The following is a 26,733-nucleotide window of genomic DNA, read 5'->3' on the forward strand; positions in this document are numbered from 1 at the left end:
TTTGGTGAAGTTGGCCCCTGTAAGTGCCCATGGAATTGAAGAGTGAAGCGATTCTAAGAGCGGCGTCTGTCATGTGCGTGTCATACTAAAACACAGCATTGTTTGAAGACCAAACCATGCTTTGTATGTTTATTTAAGCATGGCACAATGTTCTACAACACCCTACAGGCTCTCTGCAGCCTGGAAATACCTGTTTTTTAACGTGATTCGTCATGATTCGATTCAGGTCGAATCAATTTTTTAAAATTTGTTGAATTGGGTCGATTCAAATTTCAACAAATTAGCCCATCTCTAGTCACCATAAAGGCCCCTGTGACACTATTAAATAATGCCCTTGATTATGTCACGAGTAAACAGTCTCAAAATCACCAGGGTATGTGTCACCCCCCTGCCAACGCAGTGTGTTATGAAGTAATAATCCCAACAGATACGTGTATGCCACAATTGTACAGAAGTGCTGCTTGGATGACATACCTGGGCTGGACACTCCAAAGGTTATATAAACCCTTTGGGTGGAAAGTTCTGGGCTCTTTATACTACCTATACCAGGCTGTGAGCATCTCCTACAGAACACTATCCAACCAGTCATGTCACACGAGTTGATTGTTCCTGTTGTTTTAAAAGAATAAAAGAAGTATAAGTTTAATGATTGACATCCCTTGTATCTGAGTGATCCATGTGTAAGGCTGAGAACACCAAGGGCGCCCATTTACCACCTACGTTTACATCAGGGTTGCACCAGGGATAAACATCTTCAGCCTCTTTTCTTGTGCTTTTACCTTTCAGCACTTTGAACTAGGCCACGCTCCGCCAGCCACTTGGGTACCTCAGGGATCCAGCTGCCCCCATACCAGAAAAGGGCTACACATGGTGGGTGATGTTGCATTTGTTAAAGTGTTCCAAAGGGAGTCTACCAGCAGTTTGACCATAGAAAGCTGCATGTAGTATTAGGTATTGGCCCTGAAGATCTGAGCACCATCCCTTAGTGTGTGTTGTAGCAGCAGGACTGTGAAAAATACATTTACATTGCAGATTTGTAGCTGGACTTGGAGCACTCAGTCTCTTAACACTACTGTGTTCTTTTATCTTTGCATTCAAAAGTGCATGGGCATGCTGAGTTATTTCTTTGTATACATCATTCCTGCAATGTTGTCTTATATACCCTAGTACAGGCGGTCCCCTACTTAAGGACACCCGACTTACAGACAACCCATAGTTACAGACGGACCCCTCTGCCCACTGTGATCTCTGGTGAAGCTCTCTGGATGCTTTAAAATAGTCCCAGATTGCAATAATCAGCTTAAAATTGTCTGCAATGAAGCTTTATTGATAATTCTTGGTCCTATTACAGCAAAAAAATTTGAAACTCCAATTGTCACTGGGGCAAAAAAAAAAAATTGTCGGGAACTACAATGATAAAATATACAGTTTCGACTTACATACAAATTCAACTTAAGAACAAACCTACAGTCCCTATCTTGTATGTAACCCGGGGACTGCCTGTAACAGCCTGGACACTCCAGGTATACTTTTCCCTGCATTATGCCCCCACTTTTTAGTTGACACTTTTTTTTTATCCCACAATAGCAGCTTGGGAATTCTGTGTCTCACCTGGCTGTGCTATTTTTGTATTATGTGCACCGAAATAAAGCTGCTGTGTTTATCCTCCTGCAACTGTCTTTTGTGCAATGTACACGCGCCCATAACCCTTTAAAGACCTGGTCCTTTTTTGTTTTTTCATTCCATTTTTCACTCCCCACAATCAAAAATCTATAACTTTTTTCCTTTTTACACGTAAAGAGCTGTGTGAGGGCTTGTTTTCAGCGTAACAAATTGCACTTCATAGTGATGGTATTTATTATTCCATGCCGTGTACTGGGAAGCGGGAAAAAAAATCCAAATGCAGTGAAATTCGTGAGAAAACGCATTTGCGCTGTTTTCTTGTGGGCTTGGATATTACGGCTTTCACTGTGCGCCATAAAGGACATGTCTACTTTATTCTTTGGGTCAGTGCGATCACGGGGATACCAAATTTGTATAGGTTTTACAATGTTTTCATACATTTACAAGAATTAAAACCTCCTGTACAATTTTTTTTTTAGATTTTGCCATCTTCTGGCACCAATAACTTTTTCATGCTTTGCTGTACAGAGCTGTGGGTTTTGTGATTTTCTGTGACTTTTGATGAAGTTTAATTGCTACCATTTTTAGGACTGTACAACCTTCTGATCACTTTTTTTAAAATTTTTTATATTTTTCAAAATGGCAAAAAAGTGCCATTTTCAAATTCGGGCGCTATTTTCCATTACGGGGTTAAATGCAGTGAAAAAACGTTAGTATATTTTGATAGATCAGGCATTTTCAGATGCGGCGAAACCTAATGTGTTTGTGATTTTTACTATTTATTTATATTTATATCAGTTCCAGGGAAACGGGGGTGAGTTGAATTTTTAAGTTTTTATTATAATTTTTTTTTTTTACTTTTATTTTTCTTTTACTATTTTTCAGACCCCCTGGGGTACTTTAACCCTAGGTCATAAGGCTTCCTGAATGTCATACTCGATGTCAAGGGAGCTGCCTTACAAGGTATCTAAAAGAGGTGTGGTTTTCCTTATCCTATCCTGGAAAACTTTGCATATACTCCCAGTATCATTTTGGAATGCTTACCTAGCACATATGGCTGTAAATTCCAGCTGGGAATAGAATGGAGACAGATATAAAGTAACTACTCGTAATTTTGGGGCACATTGTAGATACTGACAGACATTTATTAAAGCGTTTGCGCCACTTTTGTTTATCAGCTGCACTGTGTCCAACAAGAAAGAAAAAATGTGCACCAAAAGAGGCTTGTTAGTGCTTAGACGGACCATGCACTACAATTCTGTCCGACGTGCGTCATGAACAAAGTGCACCAAGTACCCAGTCTAAGCAATAAGGCTGGGATCACACCACTTTTTAAGCACCTCACGTATATGATTAGCGTACCATTGACAATTAATGGCAGACGGGGCAAAAAATTCAATCCTGCGGCCTCCAGCTGAGCGGCGTATGTGCTTATTGGAGGCAACAGAAGACTATGAGGAGCGCATGCAGCATATTGCATCTCTCCCCACAGCCCTGCCCAGTGCATAAGTCGCTCGGCAGGAGGGAGGACCCGGTGATGTCACGGTCCATATTAAGACAGTGACATCACTGGGGGAACACCCTGTTCATCGGCAACAGCCAATCGCCAGCTGTTGCCAATTTACACTCCCCGGGCAACATATCCCACTGTATAGGCATATCCCTAACATCTATATAACTTTCCAATCCTTGAATCCAATCAAAGATGATGTATGAATAAAAAGACATTAGAGACATTAATATAATCATCTTATAAAACCCATTTATTTCATTTTGAATTTGACTCCATTTCTTTTAGAAACATTGGCCCAATTTCTCATGTTGGGCACTTTCCTTAAATGAGCACTTCTTGTCAGCACTTCTCCAGGTAATAATAATAATTCTTTATTTATATAGCGCCTACAGATTACACAGTGATGCACACAAGCTTGCCAAATCTGTCCCTGTCCCCAATGGGGCTCACAATCTAATCAACCCAGCAGTATGTTTTGGAGTGTGGGAAGAAACCGGAGGACCTGGAGGAAATCCACGGAAACATGGAGAGAACATACAAACTCTTTGCAGATGTTGACCCTGGGACTTGCACCCAGGTCCAGGTAGCAGCTTGAAGCACATTTTCACCTGAACTGTCAGAGATTTTCAAGAATTAAAAAAGTAATATTGCAGTACTTGAGGGGTATATAATAAAGAAAAATGATTGATCGCTACTATATTTATATTCTATTCTATTTCTACTATATTCATTTGTTTAATCTGACCACATAATTACTCTGTAATGTATTATTTTGTTTTATATATATATATATATATATATATATATATATTATATACAAATATAGTTACCTATTACACGTTATAGAGTATTATCCTAAAACACTTTTATTTTACAACATTGCCCCAGCAGATGGCACTATCTTGCCTCTCTCTATCCAAAACTAACATCGTCTTTGAAGTACTTTAAAAAGTTTTCAGATCATCTATGAACTCCTCCTTCTTAAATTGTCACTCCCTGTAGCTGTGAAGGCTGTGTCGCTTCAGCCAAAGGCTTAGATCTCTTTGGGCAGCTTGAGGAAAGGACACCATTACCATAGGAAAATATACAATACATAGAGATCAAAATTAGCTTTAAACATGCTGTATGTAAGGAGAGGGTTTGGGGATGAAAAAACCCAATTAAATGAATTAAATAAACGCCTGGACCAGTACCTCTCAAGAGTGAGACAGCTGGAAGCTGAGAACCAGGTACTGGTGGAAGAAATCCACAGACTTCGCCAGGAAAGAGGAGCAGAATGGGCACAGGATTACTTCAATGAAATATGTCAGCTGAGGAGGAAGGTGGAAGAACTCAGTGTAGAAAAATGTGAAGCAGAACTACAGAAAGACAACCTCTGGCAAGAACTTCAGGACTTGCAAGAATTATGGGAGCAAGTGAAGTCCATGAGACTTAAAATTGACCAACAGCTAGTACTTTACAAGCAAGATCTGCAGCAAGCAAAAAGGAACCAGGCAGCATTGGAAGAACTGTATCTACGACTACAAGGAGAATGGCAAATGCTTCAAACGTCTCAAAAGGAGGAAATGTTTGCCCTAAGAGATCAGGCTCTCCAGATGCCTTTACAAATTACAATGCAGGAGGTTGTGCGACCCAGGCTAAGCATGACGGATGTCCAGAGAATGGCACTGGAGATTTCAGAATCTTGGAAGGACACTTTCCTTGTCTATCAGAAGAAGATTGAGGAATTAGAGAATACACTGAGGTTGGATGTAGAAGACCGTCTTGGGGTGGAAGAGGAGGTCAGAATACAGAAGATACAGATAGAGGAATTGCGCAGAGAGCATGAAGAACTTATGGGAATTCAGAGGATATTGGAGAAAGAGTTGTTACGGATGAAAGAGAAGTACAGAATGGAGGAGGAGGAGTACCAGGTAGGTAGGTCCATAGCATAACTACAAGGGTAGCAGTCATAGCAGCTGCTATGGGACTTGTAATATCAGGGGGCCCGGGACCCAACCTGACACACTAAAAAGTGAAGGAGGTGAATCATTTTATACATATTATGCTGCATAGTGAACAGTGCACATCTTCCACAGTACACAACTGAGCAGACAGATAGGAAATACTGAGGGAGGGGGAAGCAGAATGGCAGGAATTGAAATAAGCCATCTCTAATCCCTGCCATCTACTTCCTCCATGTGGTCAGCAGTTACTGGGCTACATGAAGTCAGACCTATGGCCTCTGACACCCCACAGTGAGTATATACATGTGCGTATATAAATGTATGGACGTGACTAGACTAGACGCACTAGACTTTATGCGCCACAATTTCCCCGGCTGAAATGGGCATTCCAGTGCAAAAAGTGAGTTTCACGGCCCATGTTAAAGGTGCACAAAAATGAGCACTCTATCAAAGCAGTGCAGTTTGCCCTGCTTTTAGTAAATGTGGGCCAGTATCTTTTTAGGATGCACCTTACACCCACCCGTTTTTTTTCCTGCCCTTTAAAATTAATCATTATCAAGTGTAGTTTAAAAACCATAATTTCAGCACCTCCTTATTCTATAAATACCCTATACAGTGGTGTGGCCCTTATCTCAGACCAATCTAGATAGTGAATATGAAGTAGAGTATCTTCACCACTTGCTATTCCAGTACTTGGGTATGCTTGGTGGAAAGGTTTTCTTAAAGGGATTTTCTGCTTTAGCACTTAAGGGGAAGCAATTGGAACAACATTAAAAGAAAATACTGTACTTCTACACTAATTTGCTGCCACAGTATTTTTTGTCCATTTTCTGGTGCTTCCACTTACAATGGGGACCAGGGATTGGTGCTGGATGCACAAAGGACTGGATAGTTGTTGCAGGAGGTGTATGCTTTAATAGACCTCCTTTAATAATCATAGTTAAATCAATATAATTGTAAATATCATTGCAGAATAATACAATTTAAAGGGATTGTTCACTTCCAACAAATTTATATGGTTTGTGTAATGAAAAGTTATACAAAATTTCCTACATGTCCTTCTGTCTCAATTCCTTATGGTTTTTTAGATCTTTTTTTAAGCTTGCTGTCCTTCAATGTTTACTACCGCTGGATTGAAATCTGTCCATGATCTTATGATGGACACTCAGGTGCACGGGCCGTTAGTATCACACGGCTCTGATTACTTTCTGTGATCATAACGGCTCGTGCACCTGTGTGACATCACATGACCATGGACAGATTTCTATCCAGCAGAAGTAAACATAAAAGGACAGCAAGCAGAGATCTAAAAAACCATAAGGAAATTATACAGAAAGTAGATTGGAAAATTGTATTTCTTAACTTAAACCATATCAATTATTTGCTAAAAGTGGACAACCCATTTAAGGAGTTAAAATGGCTTTATGAAAACATAAAAAACAACCCCATTGCTCTTATGGTTCCTATCAGACAATGCTTATTGGCTACAGCTATAACATTCCCTGCAAATAGTAACATAGATGTCATTGCTGCAACCAAATAAGTAAAGTCCGTCCCAGCACAAATTATTTTATATAACCCTTTTAAGACACAAACCCTAATCTCCAATGGCCATGGTGAACCCATTTTTCTTTTTGTGTATAAATAGCTATATATCCCTAACTTTTACATACACTGCCACCCTCATATATACTATATTGTATTTCCAGACATAGTATATAATTGTCTGACCTATAAAAAGATTTCCAAAAACTTTAATCCCCTCCAATCTGTAGTGACATTATTAAAAATCTGCCTGCCGCTCATGCACCTGCCATAGACACAGACAGTCAGGCTGGGTCTGTGTAACTGTAGATGTAGTGGGCAGACAGAAATAGCTTCTCTTGTTCTAAATCTACCGTCTTTGTCGATTGTAAAAAGATTTACTGAGAAATAACATGGATGGACTATGTTTAGTGAAGGCCAATAACGTTTAATCCATGGCACAATTCATATGTAAAATGACTGGGATGTAAAGAGATTACAGAATCATTCTACACTTTAACATACTGCTCAGTTTCTCTAATACAACTTTTCCCTATCAAGTGGATAAGGGATATCCTAGATTTACCGGAATACAACTTTATATTGTTCCATAGAAAAACATAAATTTTTACTTGGATTAGAGATCTAATCACATCTGGGTTTCAGACGAAACACATGCGATCGGTAACTAGCACAACCAAAAAAACAATGCAATGCGCATATGTGGTTCTAGTTATTATTTCAAAACGCATTGGCAATGGAATGTGTGAACGCACCCTAAGGCCGCGGTCACACGTACCACTAGGCGTCCGTTCATAACGCGACACTAGCGCACAGGGGGCGGTCCTCGGCCCGAACGTACATGGGTTTCCAAAGAAACGCATGCAATCAGCTTATTAATCGCATGCATTGCTCTGGAAATGTATGTGCGTTCGGGCCGAGGACCGCCCCCTGTGCGCTAGCATCGCGTTATGAACGAACACCTAGCGGTATGTGTGACCGCGGCCAGGGGTGTACCTAGCCTGTCTGCTGCCTGAGGCGAGCCATTGAGAGGCGCCCCCCCCCCCCCCCCCACACATATATGTAATATATCAGGGAGTGTCAGGACCAGATCCATCATATTGGTTTGGTGTAAAAATAAAGCAATGCAAAATGCATACAGCGTGTCGCATAGTATAAAATGCATACAGCGTACCACCATGTAGTATAAAATGCATACAGCGTGCCACCATGTAGTATAAAATGCATACGGCGTGCCACCATGTAGTATAAAATGCATACAGCATATCGCCATGTAGTATAAAATGCATACAGCATACCGCCATGTAGTATAAAATGGATACAGCATACCACCATGTAGTATAAAATGGATACAGCATACCGCCATTTAGTATAAAATGCATACAGCATACCACCATGTAGTATAAAATAGACACAGAGTACCACCAAGTAGTATAAAATGCATACAGGGTACCGCCACGTAGTACAAAATAGAAGCCCTGATAAATATCACAAATGCTGCATATATACACATATAAAAACAGTAGATACAGCATATATACACACACACATATATACACACACAGATATATATATATACACAGATATATACATTTATACACAGATAGACACATATATACACATATATATAGATACACATATATACACACATATACACAGATACACATATATACATACATATACATACATATATACACACATACATGCATATACATACATATACACACATACATACACACATATATACACAGATACACATATATACACAGATACACAACTACATACATATACACATATATACACACATATATACACAAATACACATATATACACACATATATACATATATACACACATATATACATATATACACAGATAAACACATATATACATACATATATACATAGATATACACACAGATACACACATATATACACACATGAGCGGAGGTATGCGGGTAGTGGGAGGCGGGAGCACATTGTCGGCTGGGAGAACGGTGTCCCCGGCTGGAAAGTGGCGCTGGCCGGCCGGCATGCGGGAGTTTGATGCAGGCCGGCAGGGGGGCGGAACATCAGTGCCTGCGGGGGTGGGCGTAAGGTGGCGGCGATGGGCGGGCGGGCGCAAGGTGCCAGCAGCATCGGAGAGAAAGGTGCCGGACTGAGGGCTGCAACGCGGTCCCATCCGGCGTGTGGAGCACGGTGCCGCCCCCTTGTTGAGCAGGAGGCGCGCCGCCTGAGGTGAGATGCTCAACTCGCCTCATGGCAGGTGCGGCCCTGACCGCGGCCTAAGCCTCTGCCTTGGCCTTCTACTACTGTTTTTGAAGTGCATTTTGAGGAAGATGACTCTACTAAACCTCTTTTTTAATAACTCCTGCTACAACAGATTTGTCAAAAGTTATGGTTTCTGGAAAGTGGCGCTGGCCTAGGTCTAGATGCCTTTTTACACCTAAATAACATTGATGGTTATGTTATATAGAATTGTTTCCCCTAAATCCCTTCCTCATCCAATCCCTTCCCTTCCTTGGTTGAACTTGATGGACAAGTGTCTTTTTTCAACCGTAGAAACTATATATGCACTATATGTAATTCATACAGCGGTAAATACTGCTTCAAGGGACACATGTATCATAAGTCCGGCTTTATCCATCTGTTTTTTGGTGACTTTTCTTGGCTTTTCTGCTGGTCAGATGTATCTTAGCGGTTTTTCCTTATTGATACATGTGGCTTTTGTTCTACAGTGAACATGCAGCTTTTGAAAACAAAAGTTGCAAAAAGTCCCAATCAGTTCCAAGCTATTTTCCAAGCTTGGTAAGGGGCGTCATAGAATTGCACCAAAATGTGCAACTTTTTTGCCACTTTTTAAAAAAAATTAGCAACTTTTATATCTGAATTCAGGTGATAACTCAGGGAACACTGCAGAAAACTAGACAATGGCAGACTATTTTAGACACAAAAAAAAGTCGCAAATATGCACAAGCACCATGAAAAGTCTCAAAAATGAAAGAAAAAGGCAAGCCAAACGTTTGATACAAGTGTCTCTAAGTTTCTGTAGGAGTTTTTGTATGTTACATATTACACAAAGTTCCATTCAAGTCATTGCACTTGGGATCTGAGATTTCTCACAGGCATATGGACCTCACTTGAAAACATTGAACTCATGGTCAGCACCATAGTTCGGAAACGCACAGAATACATGAACTTTCCATTTATATAAATGTGTTAGAAGACTTCAGCTGGCATGTTTCCCTAGAATTTAAAGGGACAACTACCACTAATAATATTATATTAAGATACAACGGCCCACATTTATCAAAAACTGTGCAAACTGTACCATATGCAGTTTGCTTGTGCAGGGAGCACCTGATTCATGAATTGTGGTGCATGGTCTTCATGAATCTGGCGCCCCCTGCTTTGCTCGGGAAGTGGGCACCATTTTTTTGTTCATGCTGCAGAATTGTGGCACATGGTCTGACTAAGCTCTAAGAAATGTGGTGTGAACTCAGCCTTAGTGCTTAGTTGGACTTGGTGCACTTTATAAATTTTACACGCAGTTTGCACATTCTTTTCATTGCAAAGTCAGACAGAAAACTGGCGCAAACACTTTAATAAATGTGGGCCAACATGTCATGTGAATCTGACTACCCGTAACATAATTGACATGAAATCCTAGCAGGTTCCCTTATTACTAAGAGATCAGACTTTTCAGACACATCTCATTATTATCTCTTTAACCCCTTAACAACCTGGTCCTTTTTTGTTTTTTTCATTTCCATTTTTCACTCCCCACCTTCAAAAATCTATAACTTTTTTATTTTTACAGAGATCTGTGATGGTTTGTTTTTCGGCATACCAAATTACACTTCATAGTGATGGTATTTAATATTCCATGTCGTGTACTGGGCGGGAAAAAATTCCAAATGCAGTGAAAATGGTTAAAAACCGCATTTGTGCAGTTTTCCTGTGGGCACGGATTTTACGACTTTCACTATGCATCCCAAATGACATGTCTAATTTATTCTTTGGGTTGTGCGATCACGGGGATACCAAATTTGTATAGGTTTTATAATGTTTTCCTACATTTACAAACAACAAAACCTCCTGTACCAAATTTTTTTTTTGATTTTGCCATCTTCTGCTGCTAATAACTTTTTCATACTTTATTGTACAGAGCTGTGGGTGGTGTAATTTTTTGCGCCTTTTGATAATCTTGCTATCATTTTTAGGACTGTACAACCTTTTTATCACTTTTTAGTGAATTTTTAACATTTTTCAAAATTGCAAAAAAGTGCCATTTTTTGACTTACGGGGTTAAACGCAGCAAAAAAAAAAGTTATTATATTTTGATAGATCGGGCATTTTCGGACACTTACATAAGCTACTTTTTGTTACCTAATGACAGATTCGTCAAGTATTTTTGCCACATCACTAAACAGGCGATGAATGACAGAAGAGATGACCCCTGTAGGGCTGTTACAGTAACCATACAATTCCTTTGCTATATTTATACACCCCTAACACTTAATAGCCAGTGACTGATGAAAGCTGCCGTGTTAAGTATATACAATACAATTAACATGACTGCTGACATGAAGGTTAAACATTTGCTACCATTATGAGCTTAACCTAAAGGTCCCCCCCTTCAGTAGAACAAAGCAAAATCATACTGTATAAAAAGACCAAATACTCAAAGATATGGACAAAAAAAAAATATTCGTATTAGTCTCAGTTCACACCTCCATGTGGCAGGTTCAGTTCACCATTCCTTTATGAAAGAGCAGAAAAAATAGTGCAAGCCAAGTTTGGGTTTTCAGCACATTTTTTTGTGCTGAAAAACTAGGCTTATAATCGGGTATATATGGTAGAAATATTATCATTCTATTCACACAAAAATATTCTAACAACAAAGCATTTGGGAAAATAATTTTTTAAATATTTCTCCAAAGAATACTCACAGCAATGTATATATGTATATATGTGTGTCTGGCCAGTATATAGCATGCCAGAGAACCTTTGACTCATTATTAAATGTTTAAAGTATAACTGTAAAGTTTAAATGTTTTGACCAAATTATTATATGTGATTCCCCCTTTGAAAACAAACAGAATGATGCCCACTTTGTTCCCTCCACCTTTTCTTACCAAAGTTATGGCATTTTCTGTTATGAAAGTGTTTGACAAAAATCTTTCTTACCAGAGGTGAAGTGGGTGGAGACTAATGCCTGTCAGTCCATGCCCTCAAGCTGAGGCCAGTTAACTTGCCCACAGATCCCATGATGCCTTGTGTTTTCCCTCAACGCAAAGTAATTTAGCAGTAAATCCATTTAGTTTCCCACAAGTAAATCCACTGAACATCCATTGCACAGTGCACATACAGGATGTATATGGAGGCCAGCAGGCAGCTTCCATCACATGGAGGAGCAGGGAACATGTAACAAGTGGTAGAAATGATTGTCTTTGCCTGTGTTGTGTGAGTACTAAAAGCTTATCTGCACAAAGCTGATACTGCCTATGACAAGGTGGGGGAGGGGAGCAGGATGAGATGCAGAGAGACAGAGAAAGTTCTGTAGAATCACAGACAGGGATGGAGGGACTATTCTGTGCAGGAGACATCTGTATCCACAGTCTTGAACACATTCAGCTCTGCTACATACACAGCTAGAGCTCTATCACATGACCTCCTCCCCTTCCCCTTCCAGAATTAAATAGAGTTTGTTTATACTACGGACTCCAGGGCTTGTCAGCAAAGCCAGAGGAAGCAGCCATCGCAGCACTGGGATAATCTGAGGGCTATTGCAAAGAAACTGCTGGATATAGGTAACTAAGATAATAGGCAAAGTTGTTTTACATCCCAAGAGCTATTGATTTGTGGGAAAAAAATTATCGTTACTCTTTAAGTTTCCGCAAAAGGAAGTCTACCATCAATTTTGATCATTATAAAGCTGCAGATAATGTTAAATATTGGACCTGGATATCTGTGTCACCATACCCTTGTATGTGTGTTGTTAGTAACAGCAGATGTGTATACAGCTGCAGATGCCACAATAAAAAATCAGAATATCTTGCCGAATGCCTGAAAACAGTATGAACTTAACCTAAGAAATCTCTGCAGCAAATGCCATACTAGAGAATTGTCTGGTTCTTCCTTTCATGGGAGGTTTTATTTAATGCGGAATTGCTTTTTAAGCATCGTTGTTGAATCTCTTATTTCTAGTACAGGCGGTCCCCTACTTAAGAACACCTGACTTACAGACAACCCCTAGTTACAAACGGACCTCTGGATTTTGGTAATTTACTGTATTTTAGCCTAAGACTACAATAAACAGCTATAACAGTTATTAAATGTGTCTGCAACTAAGCGTTATTGTTAATCCTGGTTCTTATGACAATAAATAAAATAAAATCCAGTTGTTACAAAGACCAAAAAAAATTTGTCTGAAGTTACAATGATAAAATATACAGTTTCGACTTACATACAAATTCAATCTTGTACGTAGCCCAGGAACTGCCTGTATTTCTTATTTTGAAGCCTCATAAACTCAGACTTTCTGGCTCCTAATGGTTAAGAGATTGTAATTACTTACAAGCAACTGAAGTAGTAACCTGACATAATTTCCACTGGGGATTACATCATCTGGATAAGTAATTGGTGTTGTAATTTCCTGTGACATAGAATTTTAGATTTCTTTCCTTATTTTTTTACACTGGATTATGGAAAATGTACAAAACAGACTTTTCCAATAGCCTTCATCTTTCCTTGATGGTTGTTTACAGTAAGTCACTATCACAAAGAAGAAACCAAAGCAAAAACTTCACTTTTTATTCATGGTATCATGAATGGATATAGACTTTGTGGTATTAAAGGTGTATTCCTGTATTTATGGCATAACCACCAGATATGATATATGTTGGTACCACCACTAGGACACATCTATCTTGAAATTGCAAACCCTCAACCCCGAGCTTCTTCTCCGAAAATAGGTTTTGTGCACTTCCTGGCTTGACATTTCCAAAAACATTAACCATCTTTGCTTTAAGTTGGGTCGAGAATGGTTTTCTATGTCCAGTTTTACTTTTGGAAAATCTCATAAATCTCTTCTAAGGGAACAGTTTCCTTATACTAACATCATTGGGTTGTAAATGAGCAATGTTCTGAAGGACATCATCTACCAAGGTTCTTATCATACAGTTCCAGCTGTCCCTTCATCTGTGCCAGTAACAAACATATTTTTTTGAGTTGATAAATATTTAGCTTAATGGCAAAATGTTTAACACTTTACAAACTGAACTGAAAAATAGATCATGCAATTAATTTATGACATAAAAGAATTATGAGACTTAGGCCATAATGGAGAGATGATGTTATAAATATGATGTGAACAGGGCCCAAATCTATTTCTAGATATTATTAAGGTACCGGCTGGGTTACATACAAGACAGGCTCTGTAGGTTTGTTTTTAAGTTTATTTTGTATAAATATTTTCTGTATGTAACCAGTGTTGGACTGACCCACCAGAGTATTCCACAGTGGGCCCACACCTGGAGCTAAAGTACAATAAGTACAGTACACCAGGGGTTACAGTGGGAAGAAAGGTCTGCAACATCCCCCACTGGGGCCTAGCCTTTTCTTGGGTCCTGGAGGCAGCCGGGGCCCAGGATATCAGAGTGGCTGGCCAGTGCGGTCTTGGGCGTGCTGATGTCGCGGTGCTTGGTATGGGGACCGGAGGGCTGACCTACAGCTTGGCAGGTCTCCAGCAGGTGGTGTGTGCAAGAAATATGGATGGAGAGGCTAATGTACTGGTTCTCCCTGGGGCAACCCCTGAGTGTCTATAAGATAGGTCCCTGGGTAATGGATGGGGAGCCCGTGGTGGTAGAGAGCCATATCCAGGGATCAGACGGAGGCAACGTTGTGAAAAGTAACTCAGGGTTCTTTATTGAACAAGTAGTAGGCAACGTGCCTAAGCGATCTCACACCAGACCTGGTACTGGGGCGATCGTGGAGAGTGGTCCTCAGCAGTGGCGTAACTAGAAGCTGATCGGCCCAGTGCAAAGACGGTGCCAGGCCCCCGAATCTAATGTATGGTTTATAGTACTAGTCTTTTCATATGGGAAAGTGACACCATAAAAGCCCCTCCACATCTTGGGCCCGGGTGCGACTGCAACCTCTGCAACCCCTCAACTTACGCTCCTGGTCCTCAGGAATAGTGCTGGGACAATTGAGATGGAGCTGTGTCCAAACTGTGGAAGCTGCAGCTCTGGATTAGAGTCTCCTGACTCTGGTCCTGGGGATTGGGGTCTGGGTCAGTACTAAAGGTGTGCTACACACTGTCTCTCTCTTCACTCAGACCATGTGGTCTGGACTGCTGGCAGACTCTAAAGAGCAGACTCCTGAGAAGGAACATGAGGTCTGGAGCATGTGCTCCCACTGCACAGAGGTTTTATACTCCCCCTGGTCAGGCGGTAGCACCTCTCCTATCACACTCCAGTTTACAATACAGCCATATAATTGGATAACATCTTACACCCACTTAACTATTTCCTGTTCAGGCAGAGGTTACAGCTGTTATCACATAATGATCCAGTGCTAGAAACTTACAAGAGGGTTCATGACTCCCTCAGACAGCAACTTGCAGCCTGCTTATGTATTGGCAGGGGTGTTTCAGGTCTGTCTGTAACTAGGAGTTGTACGCAACTTGGGTGTCATTAAAGGGGTTGTCACATTACAGCAACTAAATGTCATTGTTTGTATGATGAAAAAAATTATACAATTTTATCATGGATGGCAAAGACAACTATAGACAACCCTGTAGCTTTTTTGTGCTTTTTGCACTCCTGTTCAGATTTTACCTCACTTTCTGTGCCTGTAACAAATGGATTTAAAATATTTTAGGAGCCCAGGAACAAGGATTGGAAATAGGGCTACACTGCCGATACCTTTTGCTAAATTTTCTTTCCCTTAGTGCAGCGATGGCGAACCTTTTAGAGACCGAGTGCCCAAACTACAGTCAAGACCCACTTATTTATTACAAAGTGCCAACATAGAAATTTAATTTGTGATTTATATTCCCTGCTCTTTCACAGCTTTCATTCATACCAGCACCCGGAGGACATCAATAAAGCAGAAAATAGGAGAAAAATTATCATTGTAGTTTCCCTTCAAGGTCCCATAAACAGGAAGAATTGTCAGGGCCAGAGCAGGAGCTACAATGATAATCCAGATCTGTCCACACCTTCCCACTCCTCCAGTAGTCCCAAGTAGAACTGTCACTTTAAAATAGCGCTGTGCACAGCAAGTCCTGGGCTCTCTGGGACTGCAGGAAGATACCTGGAGTCCTCTCTGGTGATAGCCTGGGTGCCCACAGAAAGGGCTCCGAGTGCCACCTCTGGCACCCGTGCCATAGGTTCGCCATCACTGCCTTAGTGGAAGACTGACATCTTGTTGTCTCAGGGAAATAAAGTGAGATGAAATCTTTTTGGTGAGGACAGCAGTAAAGGCCTCAGAGTGGCTCTTAGGCCACAACCTTGGATGCATGTTGGACAAATGGTTGTTACCTTGAGATCTCAACAATGCATCAGTCCTCAGTTATCCGTGATATTGGATTGTATGTAAGTCCTGATGCTTTTTCCTGTGCATACATGTGCAACAAGATACACAACCGAGACTATCATAGACTGCAGGTAAATAAGGATCCATGTGTTCTTCAGTGCATGTAGCTTTAGTTACCTGGTATTTCAGGCAGCAGGGGCTGCGCATGCATGTGTACGAAAAAACACAAGAGAACCCAGATAACTGAGGACGCATTCCCTGTTGAGATCTCACCAATGCATGGTGACATAAGTAATCTAATGACATATGAAATGAGTATTAAGATCTTATAAATATTATTAAATCCTGCCATGACCAAAACAAGTTTGAATTTTTTAAGATTGAATTATTATTTTTATTATTATTAATTATTATTAACAGTACAGTATGTCACTTTATGTGCCAAATGCTTCCTACATGGTTATACAATGTTCTACATTCTGTATATTCAAAGCTTGGATCATCATGTAACTCTAGCCTTTATTGGAGCTTATCAACTACAGAGTCTCATAGAAACCAACAATATGACCTTGTAGGTGAAGTGCCCTTCAACCCAAGTTGTCTTTCTCCACATAATCTGTACTAAATGGAGAATAATCTTTAGTTAAAAATCTTTAGTTTAAAAGCTTATACCTCTCATTCACGTCTCCAGGATTTCTCCCTAGCTGCACCAATTCATGGGAATGCCCTACCCCGGTCTATCAGACTAATAACCAACACTACAAAGCTTTAAACATGCTCTTTAAACCCATTTATTTGGGAAGGCCAAATTCATTCGCTGACTGCATGCAACTTTAACTCTCTCTTTATTAACCAGTTATGGATTCTCCCCCTGTCTGTTATCCGGGAAAATGCCAGTTACCAAGCTCCAGGCTTCTCTGCAGTCCCACTGACTTTGAACTTTTTGATATAAGATGACGGCTGATGACTGGTTCAAGCAGCAGCATTTTTATTTATTAAATTATTTTTATTCCATTCTCTTATAAAAATGTCGGGACCCTTATACAAGCTTTTACACCTCTTGTGTCACCCCCTCATCCTCATAGACTGTAAGCTCTTGTGTCACCCCCTCATCCTCATAGACTGTAAGCTCTTGTGTCACCCCCCCATCCTCATAGACTCTAAGCTCTTGTGTCATCCCCTCATCCTCATAGACTGTAAGCTCTTGTGTCACCCCTCATCCTCATAGACTGTAAGCTCTTGTGTCACCCCCTCATCCTCATAGACTGTAAGCTCTTGTGTCACCCCCTCATCCTCATAGACTGTAAGCTCTTGTGTCACCCCCGCATCCTCATAGACTGTAAGCTCTTGTGTCAGCCCCTCATCCTCATAAACTGTAAGCTCTTGTGTCACCCCCTCAACCTCATAGACTGTAAGCTCTTGTGTCACCCCCTCATCCTCATAGACTGTAAGCTCTTGTGTCACCCCCTCATCCTCATAGACTGTAAACTCTTGTGCCACCCCCTCATCCTCATAGACTGTAAGCTCTAGTGTCACCCCCTCATCCTCATAGAATGTAAGCTCTTGTGTCACCACCTCATCCTCATAGACTGTAAGCTCTTGTGTCACCCCCTCATCCTCATAGACTGTAAGCTCTTGTGTCACCCCCGCATCCTCATAGACTGTAAGCTCTTGTGTCAGCCCCTCATCCTCATAAACTGTAAGCTCTTGTGTCACCCCCTCAACCTCATAGACTGTAAGCTCTTGTGTCACCCCCTCATCCTCATAGACTGTAAGCTCTTGTGTCACCCCCTCATCCTCATAGACTGTAAACTCTTGTGCCACCCCCTCATCCTCATAGACTGTAAGCTCTAGTGTCACCCCCTCATCCTCATAGAATGTAAGCTCTTGTGTCACCACCTCATCCTCATAGACTGTAAGCTCTTGTGTTACCCCCTCATCCTCATATACTGTAAGCTCTTGTGTCTCCCCCTCATCCTCATAGACTGTAAGCCCTTGTGTCAACCCCTCATCCTCATAGACTGTAAGCTCTTGTTTTATCCCCTCATCCTCATAGATTGTAAGCACTAGTGTCACCCTCATAGACTGTAAGCTCTTGTGTCATCCCCTCATCCTCATAGACTGTAAGCTCCTAGGTCACCCCCTCATCCTCATAGACTGTAAGCACTTGTGTCACCCTCTACTCCTCATAGACTGTAAGCTCTTGTGTCACCCCCTCATCCTCATAGACTGTAAGCTCTTGTGTCACCCCCTCATCCTCATAGACTGTAAGCTCTTGTGTCACCCCCGCATCCTCATAGAGTGTAAGCTCTTGTGTCAGCCCCTCATCCTCATAAACTGTAAGCTCTTGTGTCACCCCCTCATCCTCATAGATTGTAAGCACTTGTGTCACCCTCATAGACTGTAAGCTCCTAGGTCACCCCCTCATCCTCATAGACTGTAAGCACTTGTGTCACCCTCTACTCCTCATAGACTGTAAGCTCTTGTGTCACCCCCTCATCCTCATAGACTGTAAGCTCTTGTGTCACCCCCTCATCCTCATAGACTGTAAGCTCTTGTGTCACCCCCACATCCTCATAGACTGTAAGCTCTTGTGTCAGCCCCTCATCCTCATAAACTGTAAGCTCTTGTGTCACCCCCACATCCTCATAGACTGTAAGCTCTTGTGTCAGCCCCTCATCCTCATAAACTGTAAGCTCTTGTGTCACCCCCTCATCCTCATAGACTGTAAGCTCTTGTGTCACCCCCTCATCCTCATAGACTGTAAGCTCTTGTGTCACCCCCTCATCCTTATAGACTGTAAACTCTTGTGTCACCCCCTCATCCTCATAGACTGTAAGCTCTGGTGTCACCCCCTCATCCTCATAGACTGTAAGCTCTTGTGTCACCACCTCATCCTCATAGACTGTAAACTCTTGTGTCACCCCCTCATCCTCATATACTGTAAGCTCTTGTGTCTCCCCCTCATCCTCATAGACTGTAAGCCCTTGTGTCAACCCCTCATCCTCATAGACTGTAAGCTCTTGTTTTACCCCCTCATCCTCATAGATTGTAAGCACTTGTGTCACCCTCATAGACTGTAAGCTCTTGTGTCATCCCCTCATCCTCATAGACTGTAAGCTCCTAGGTCACCCCCTCATCCTCATATACTGTAAGCTCTTGTGTATCCCCCTCATCCTCATAGACTGTAAGCTCTTGTGTCACCCCCTCATCCTCATAGACTGTAAGCTCTTGTGTCACCCCCTCATCCTCATAGATTGTAAGCACTTGTGTCACCCTCATAGACTGTAAGCTCTTGTGTCATCCCCTCATCCTCATAGACTGTAAGCTCCTAGGTCACCCCCTCATCCTCATAGACTGTAAGCACTTGTGTCACCCTCTACTCCTCATAGACTGTAAGCTCTTGTGTCACCCCCTCATCCTCATAGATTGTAAGCACTTGTGTCACCCCCTCATCCTCACAGACTGTAAGCTCTTGTGTCACCCCCTCATCCTCATAGACTGTAAGCTCTTGTGTCACCCCCTCATCCTCATAGACTGTAAGCTCTTGTGTCACCCCCACATCCTCATAGACTGTAAGCTCTTGTGTCAGCCCCTCATCCTCATAAACTGTAAGCTCTTGTGTCACCCCCACATCCTCATAGACTGTAAGCTCTTGTGTCAGCCCCTCATCCTCATAAACTGTAAGCTCTTGTGTCACCCCCTCATCCTCATAGACTGTAAGCTCTTGTGTCACCCCCTCATCCTCATAGACTGTAAGCTCTTGTGTCACCCCCTCATCCTTATAGACTGTAAACTCTTGTGTCACCCCCTCATCCCCATAGACTGTAAGCTCTGGTGTCACCCCCTCATCCTCATAGACTGTAAGCTCTTGTGTCACCACCTCATCCTCATAGACTGTAAACTCTTGTGTCACCCCCTCATCCTCATATACTGTAAGCTCTTGTGTCTCCCCCTCATCCTCATAGACTGTAAGCCCTTGTGTCAACCCCTCATCCTCATAGACTGTAAGCTCTTGTTTTACCCCCTCATCCTCATAGATTGTAAGCACTTGTGTCACCCTCATAGACTGTAAGCTCTTGTGTCATCCCCTCATCCTCATAGACTGTAAGCTCCTAGGTCACCCCCTCATCCTCATATACTGTAAGCTCTTGTGTATCCCCCTCATCCTCATAGACTGTAAGCTCTTGTGTCACCCCCTCATCCTCATAGACTGTAAGCTCTTGTGTCACCCCCTCATCCTCATAGATTGTAAGCACTTGTGTCACCCTCATAGACTGTAAGCTCTTGTGTCATCCCATCATCCTCATAGACTGTAAGCTCCTAGGTCACCCCCTCATCCTCATAGACTGTAAGCACTTGTGTCACCCTCTACTCCTCATAGACTGTAAGCTCTTGTGTCACCCCCTCATCCTCATAGATTGTAAGCACTTGTGTCACCCCCTCATCCTCACAGACTGTAAGCACTTGTGTCACCCCCTCATCCTCATAGACTGTAAGCTCTTGTGTCACCCCCTCATAGATTGTAAGCACTTGTGTCACCCTCTACTCCTCATAGACTGTAAGCTCTTGTGTCATCCCCCCCCTCATCCTCATAGACTGTAAGCTCTTGTGTCACCCCCTCATCCTTATAGACTGTAAGCTCTTGTGCCCCCCCTCACCCTCATAGACTGTAAGCTCTTGTGTCCCCCTCATCCTCATAGACTGTAAGCTCTTGTGCCATCCCTTCATCCTCATAGACTGTAAGCCCTTGTGTCAACCCCTCATCCTCATAGACTGTAAGTTCTTGTGTCACCCCCTCATCCTCATAGACTGTAAGCTCTTGTGTCACCCCCTCATAGACTGTAAGCTCTTGTGTCACCCCCTCATCCTCATAGACTATAAGCCCTTGTGATCAGGGTTCTCACACTTATTGTTCCATATGACATTTGTACACTGTAATGTCTTATTTTATTTCTATTTGTTCCCCAGAATCTGTAAATCGCTACAGAATTTGATGGCGATATATAAAGAAAGATTATTATTATTAAGTCTATTGGCATGAATACAAGGTACTGGTACACCCTCTGTTGCCAGTTTTATGGGTGAAGAAGGGCACTGTCTATCAAGTCTAAGAGAGTTGCACCATGCATTGAAGCTGGTCAAGAGAGGTACACCCTTTACCTGTAAACAGATTTTCCAGATTATTGAAGACCTGTTCTTAGAAGATCGGTCTGCAGTATCAGCTCTGGGGTAGCAATGCTGCAGCAAGACATGGCCTCTAGCAACCAGGGGACTGTCTGCTCTAGTAAGAAGGGTAATGGGAGCACAGGCAAGGTCAGACAGGTGCTGGTAGTGGGAGATTCCATTATTAGGGGAACAGACAGGGCAATCTGTCACAAAGACTGTGCATACCGAACAGTGTGTTGTTTGCCGGGTGCTCGGGTTCGGCATGTTGCGGATCGGGTTGATGGATTACTGGGAGGGGCTGGTGAGGAACCAGCGGTCATGGTCCACATTGGCACTAATGACAAAGTAAGAGGTAGGTGGAAGGTCCTTAAAAATGATTTCAGGGATTTAGGCCATAAGCTCAGGGCAAGGACCTCAAAGGTAGTTTTCTCCGAAATACTGCCTGTACCACGTGCCACACCAGAAAGGCAGCAGGAGATCAAGGAGGTAAATAAGTGGCTCAAAAGTTGGTGTAGGAAGGAGGGGTTTCGGTTCATGGAGAACTGGGCTGACTTTTCTGTCTGCTACAGGCTCTACAGTAGGGATGGGCTGCACCTCAATGGGGAGGGTGCAGCTATTTTGGGGGAAAAAATGGCTAGAAGGTTGGAGGAGTGTTTATACTAGAGACCTGGGGGGAGGGCAAGTACACTTGTGCAGGGCAAATAGACAGTGTAGATAGAGAGCTGGGGAGAGTCATAGTCCATGGGGGAGGAGGGGGGGCTGGAATGAGATTGGGGAATAAGAACAAAAGGAATACGGACAGGGAAAACCATATAAAGTGTATGTACACAAATGCCAGAAGCCTCACAAACAAAATGGAGGAACTGGAACTCTTGATGTTGAAGCGGAAATATGATATAGTGGGTATCAGCGAGACATGGCTGGACAGTAGCTATGACTGGGCTGTTGCTATAGATGGTTAGAGTCTTTTTAGAAAGGATCGTATAGATAAAAAAGGTGGAGGGGTTTGTTTATATGTGAATTCTTGCCTCAAGCCCATCTTGCGAGATGACATCAGTAACGCAAATGCAAATGTGGAGTCCCTATGGGTGGAGATAAGGGGAGGGAAAAAGAATAATAAAATATTACTAGGGGTTTGTTATAAGGCTCCAAATATAATGGAGGCAGCAGAGGAAATGCTGATAAGTGAAATGGATGCGGCTTCAAAGCAAGGGGAAGTACTTATCATGGGGGACTTCAATTACCCAGATATTGACTGTGGGGCAGAAACCTGCAGGTCCTTCAAAGGTAGCAGGTTCTTGTCAACAACAAAAGACAATTACCTGTCGCAACTAGTCCTGAAGCCAACAAGAGGGGGGGCACTGCTGGACCTTATCCTTACCAACAGACCTGATAGGGTATCAAAACTACCCCCCAGGTTGGGGGGAACCTGGGTAATAGTGATCATAATATCATTGATTTTGTATTACGCTTTACTAAAAACGTTAGTGAAGGGGCAACCAACACTCTAAACTTCAGGAGGGCAAATTTTCAGCAACTAAGGGAAGACCTTAAAGGCATAGACTGGGATAATGTTCTCAAAGACAAAAGCCCCCTCCCCCCCCCCCAAAAAAATGGGACTTTTTCTCATATATTCTGAAAAAGTCCTGTGAGAAACACATACCTTATGGGATAAAGCATAAGAGGAATAAGAAAAAGCCTATGTGGCTAACTAGTCTTGTAAGGAAAGCAATAAGCAAGAAAGATAAGGCGTTCAAGGTGCTAAAACGTGAAGGTAGCGATGAGGCATTACAGGATTATAGATAGAAAAAAAAAATCCTGTAAAAAGCAGATAAAGGCCGCAAAAATAGAGATTGAGAGAAATATTGCCAGGGAGAGCAAAAATAATCCCAAATTATTTTTCAAGTATATAAATGATAAGAAACTAAAAACAGAGAGTGTGGGTCCCCTTAGAAATAACATGGGGGTCATGGTGGAAGGAGATGAGGAAAGGGCCAATCTACTGAATGTCGCCTTCTCAACTGTCTTTACCCAGGAAAATCCCCTGGTGGAATACACAATGAGGAATAATGTAAATTCTTTTTGGAATGTCAACAGTTTAACCCAGGAAGAGGTACGGTGCCGCCTCGCAACCACTAAGATAGATAAATCACCGGGGCCAGATGGCATACACCCCCGGGTTCTGCATGAACTATGTACGGTGATAGACAGACCGTTATTTTTAATATTTGAAGAGTCACTGAGGACTGGTTATGTTCCACAGGACTGGCGCATAGCAAATGTGGTACCAATATACAAAAAAGGATCAAATAGCGATCCTGGAAACTACAGACCCGTAAGTCTAACTGCTGTGGTGGGGAAAATATTTGAGGGGTTTGTTAGAGATGCTATCCTGGAGTATCTCACTGTGCACAACCTTATAACCCAGCGTCAGCATGGGTTTATGAGAGATCGGTCCTGTCAGACTAATCTGATTGGTTTCTACGAGGAAGTAAGTTCAAGACTGGATCTGGGGGACGCTTTGGATGTTGTATATCTGGACTTTTCAAAGGCATTTGACACCGTGCCACATAAAAGGTTGGTATATAAAATGAGACTGCTGGGAATAGGAGAAAATCGGTGTATTTGGGTAAGTAATTGGCTTAGTGATAGAAAACAGAGGGTGGTCATTAATTGCACATTCTCAGATTCGGTTGATGTTACCAGTGGAGTGCCACAGGGGTCGGTATGGGGGCCACTTTTTAATATTTTTATTAATGACCTTGTAGTGGGTTTACACAGTCAAGTTTCAATATTTGCAGATGATACTAAGCTGTGTAAAGTAATAAATACTGAGGTCGATAGTTTAGCATTACAGAGGGATTTGTGGAAGCTTAAGGAGTGGGCAGAGAAATGGTTGATGAGGTTTAATGTAGATAAATGTAAAGTTATGCACTTGGGCCATGGAAACAAAAAGTATAATTATGTTCTAAACGGTCAATTACTTAGTAAAACTGGAGCTGAAAAGGACTTGGGGGTATTGGTGGATGGTAAACTTAATTTTAGTGACCAGAGCCAGGCGGCTGCTGCTAAAGCAAATAAAATTATGGGATGTATCAAGAGAGGAATAGATCCTCATGATAAAGACATAGTTTTGCCCTTATACCAGTCACTAGTCAGACCACACATGGAATATTGTGTACAGTTTTGGGCACCAGTGTATAAAAAGGATATAATAGAGCTGGAACGGGTGCAGAGGAGAGCAACCAGGATTATTAGGCGAATGGGGGGATTAGAATACAATGACAGATTGCCAAATTTGGAATTATTCAGTTTAGAAAAAGACGACTGAGGGGAGACCTCATTACAATGTACAAATACCTGAACGGACAGTACAAGGATCTCTCCAAAGATCTTTTTATACCTCGGCCTGTGACCAGGACAAGGGGGCATCCTCTACGCCTAGAGGAGAGGCGATTTTACCATCAACATAGACAAAGGTTCTTTACTGTAAGAGCAGTGAGACTATGGAACTCTCTGCCGCAGGAGGTTGTTATGGCAGACTCTATGTACATGTTCAAGAGAGGCCTGGATTAGAGATGAGCGAACATACATATTTCGCCCGCTCGAGAAAATGGCAGCTCCCGCCGTTTTGCTTTTTGGCGGCCAGAAACAGAGCCAATCACAAGCCAGGAGACTCTGCACTCCACCCAGCATGACGTGGTACCCTTACACGTAGATAGCAGTGGTTGGCTGGCCAGATCAGGTGACCCTGGGATAGACTAGCCGCTGCCCGCGCTGCTCGGATCATTCTCTGTCTGGATGCCGCTAGGGAGAGAGCTGCTGCTGGTCAGGGAAAGCGTTAGGGTGTTCTATTAGCTTACTGTTAGGCAGGAGTGATTCTAAAAGAACCCAACAGCCCTTCTTAGGGCTACAATAACGTTATCATTTTTTTTTTTTTTATTTGCAGCTAGTACCATATTGTGAGGAATTTGCAGGGGGACTTGCTACCGTTGTGTTTAGCTCTTAGTGACACACATATCCACCTCAAACACCAAAGTGGGAAAATTTATTAGGGGTTTGAGTAGAATTAGGCACAGTCTGCCAGTTTCTTTTTATTTTACGTTTATTGTTTTAATAACTCAGTGTCATCTCATCTGGCATAGTAGTGTGCTGTAATACTTGGCTAGAAAATAGCCATAGGAGAATACAAACGGCTTAATTACGCCTACAGTAGCGTTATATATATTTGATTTCTGGTTGATCTGCTGGTGGCTGTAGTTGTTGCAGTGCATCTACTAGTAAATTGTGAGCAATTTGGAGTCAGACTTGCGACCACTGTGTTTTAGTGACGCACATATCCATCGCAAAGACCGAAGTGGGAAAATTTATTAGGGCCCGGGGTTGTATTTCAATTAGGCACAGTCTGCCATTTCCTTTTTTATTTTACGTTTATTTTTTTCATAACTCAGCGTCATCTCATCTGGCATAGTAGTGTGCTGTAATACTTGGCTAGAAAATAGCCATAGGAGAATACAAACGGCTTAATTACGCCTACAGTAGCGTTATATATATTTGATTTCTGGTTGATCTGCTGGTGGCTGTAGTTGTTGCAGTGCATCTACTAGTAAATTGTGAGCAATTTGGAGTCAGACTTGCGACCACTGTGTTTTAGTGACGCACATATCCATCGCAAAGACCGAAGTGGGAAAATTTATTAGGGCCCGGGGTTGTATTTCAATTAGGCACAGTCTGCCATTTCCTTTTTTATTTTACGTTTATTTTTTTCATAACTCAGCGTCATCTCATCTGGCATAGTAGTGTGCTGTAATACTTGGCTAGAAAATAGCCATAGGAGAATACAAACGGCTTAATTACGCCTACAGTAGCGTTATATATATTTGATTTCTGGTTGATCTGCTGGTGGCTGTAGTTGTTGCAGTGCATCTACTAGCAAATTGTGAGCAATTTGGAGTCAGACTTGCGACCACTGTGTTTTAGTGACGCACATATCCATCGCAAAGACCGAAGTGGGAAAATTTATTAGGGCCCGGGGTTGTATTTCAATTAGGCACAGTCTGCCATTTCCTTTTTTATTTTACGTTTATTTTTTTCATAACTCAGCGTCATCTCATCTGGCATAGTAGTGTGCTGTAATACTTGGCTAGAAAATAGCCATAGGAGAATACAAACGGCTTAATTACACCTACAGTAGCGTTATATATATTTGATTTCTGGTTGATCTGCTGGTGGCTGTAGTTGTTGCAGTGCATCTACTAGTAAATTGTGAGCAATTTGGAGTCAGACTTGCGACCACTGTGTTTTAGTGACGCACATATCCATCGCAAAGACCGAAGTGGGAAAATTTATTAGGGCCCGGGGTTGTATTTCAATTAGGCACATTTCCATTTCCATT

The 26,733-nt window shown here is 42.0% G+C and overlaps 1 protein-coding gene across 1 annotated transcript in view; it reads left to right on the top strand.

Moving 5' to 3' along the window:
* The first annotated feature begins 4,153 nt into the window (after nt 1–4,153).
* SYNM (synemin) overlaps nt 4,154–26,733 on the top strand; it is a 48,836-nt gene continuing 26,256 nt past the window's right edge. Inside the window, exon 1 of the mRNA XM_072148583.1 lies at nt 4,154–5,049. Coding sequence (XP_072004684.1) covers nt 4,255–5,049 — 795 coding nt within the window. The 5' untranslated portion in view covers nt 4,154–4,254. The remainder of the gene's footprint in view (nt 5,050–26,733) is intronic.

The sequence above is a fragment of the Engystomops pustulosus genome, chromosome 4, assembly GCF_040894005.1.
Source record: "Engystomops pustulosus chromosome 4, aEngPut4.maternal, whole genome shotgun sequence".
NCBI lineage: Eukaryota > Metazoa > Chordata > Amphibia > Anura > Leptodactylidae > Engystomops > Engystomops pustulosus.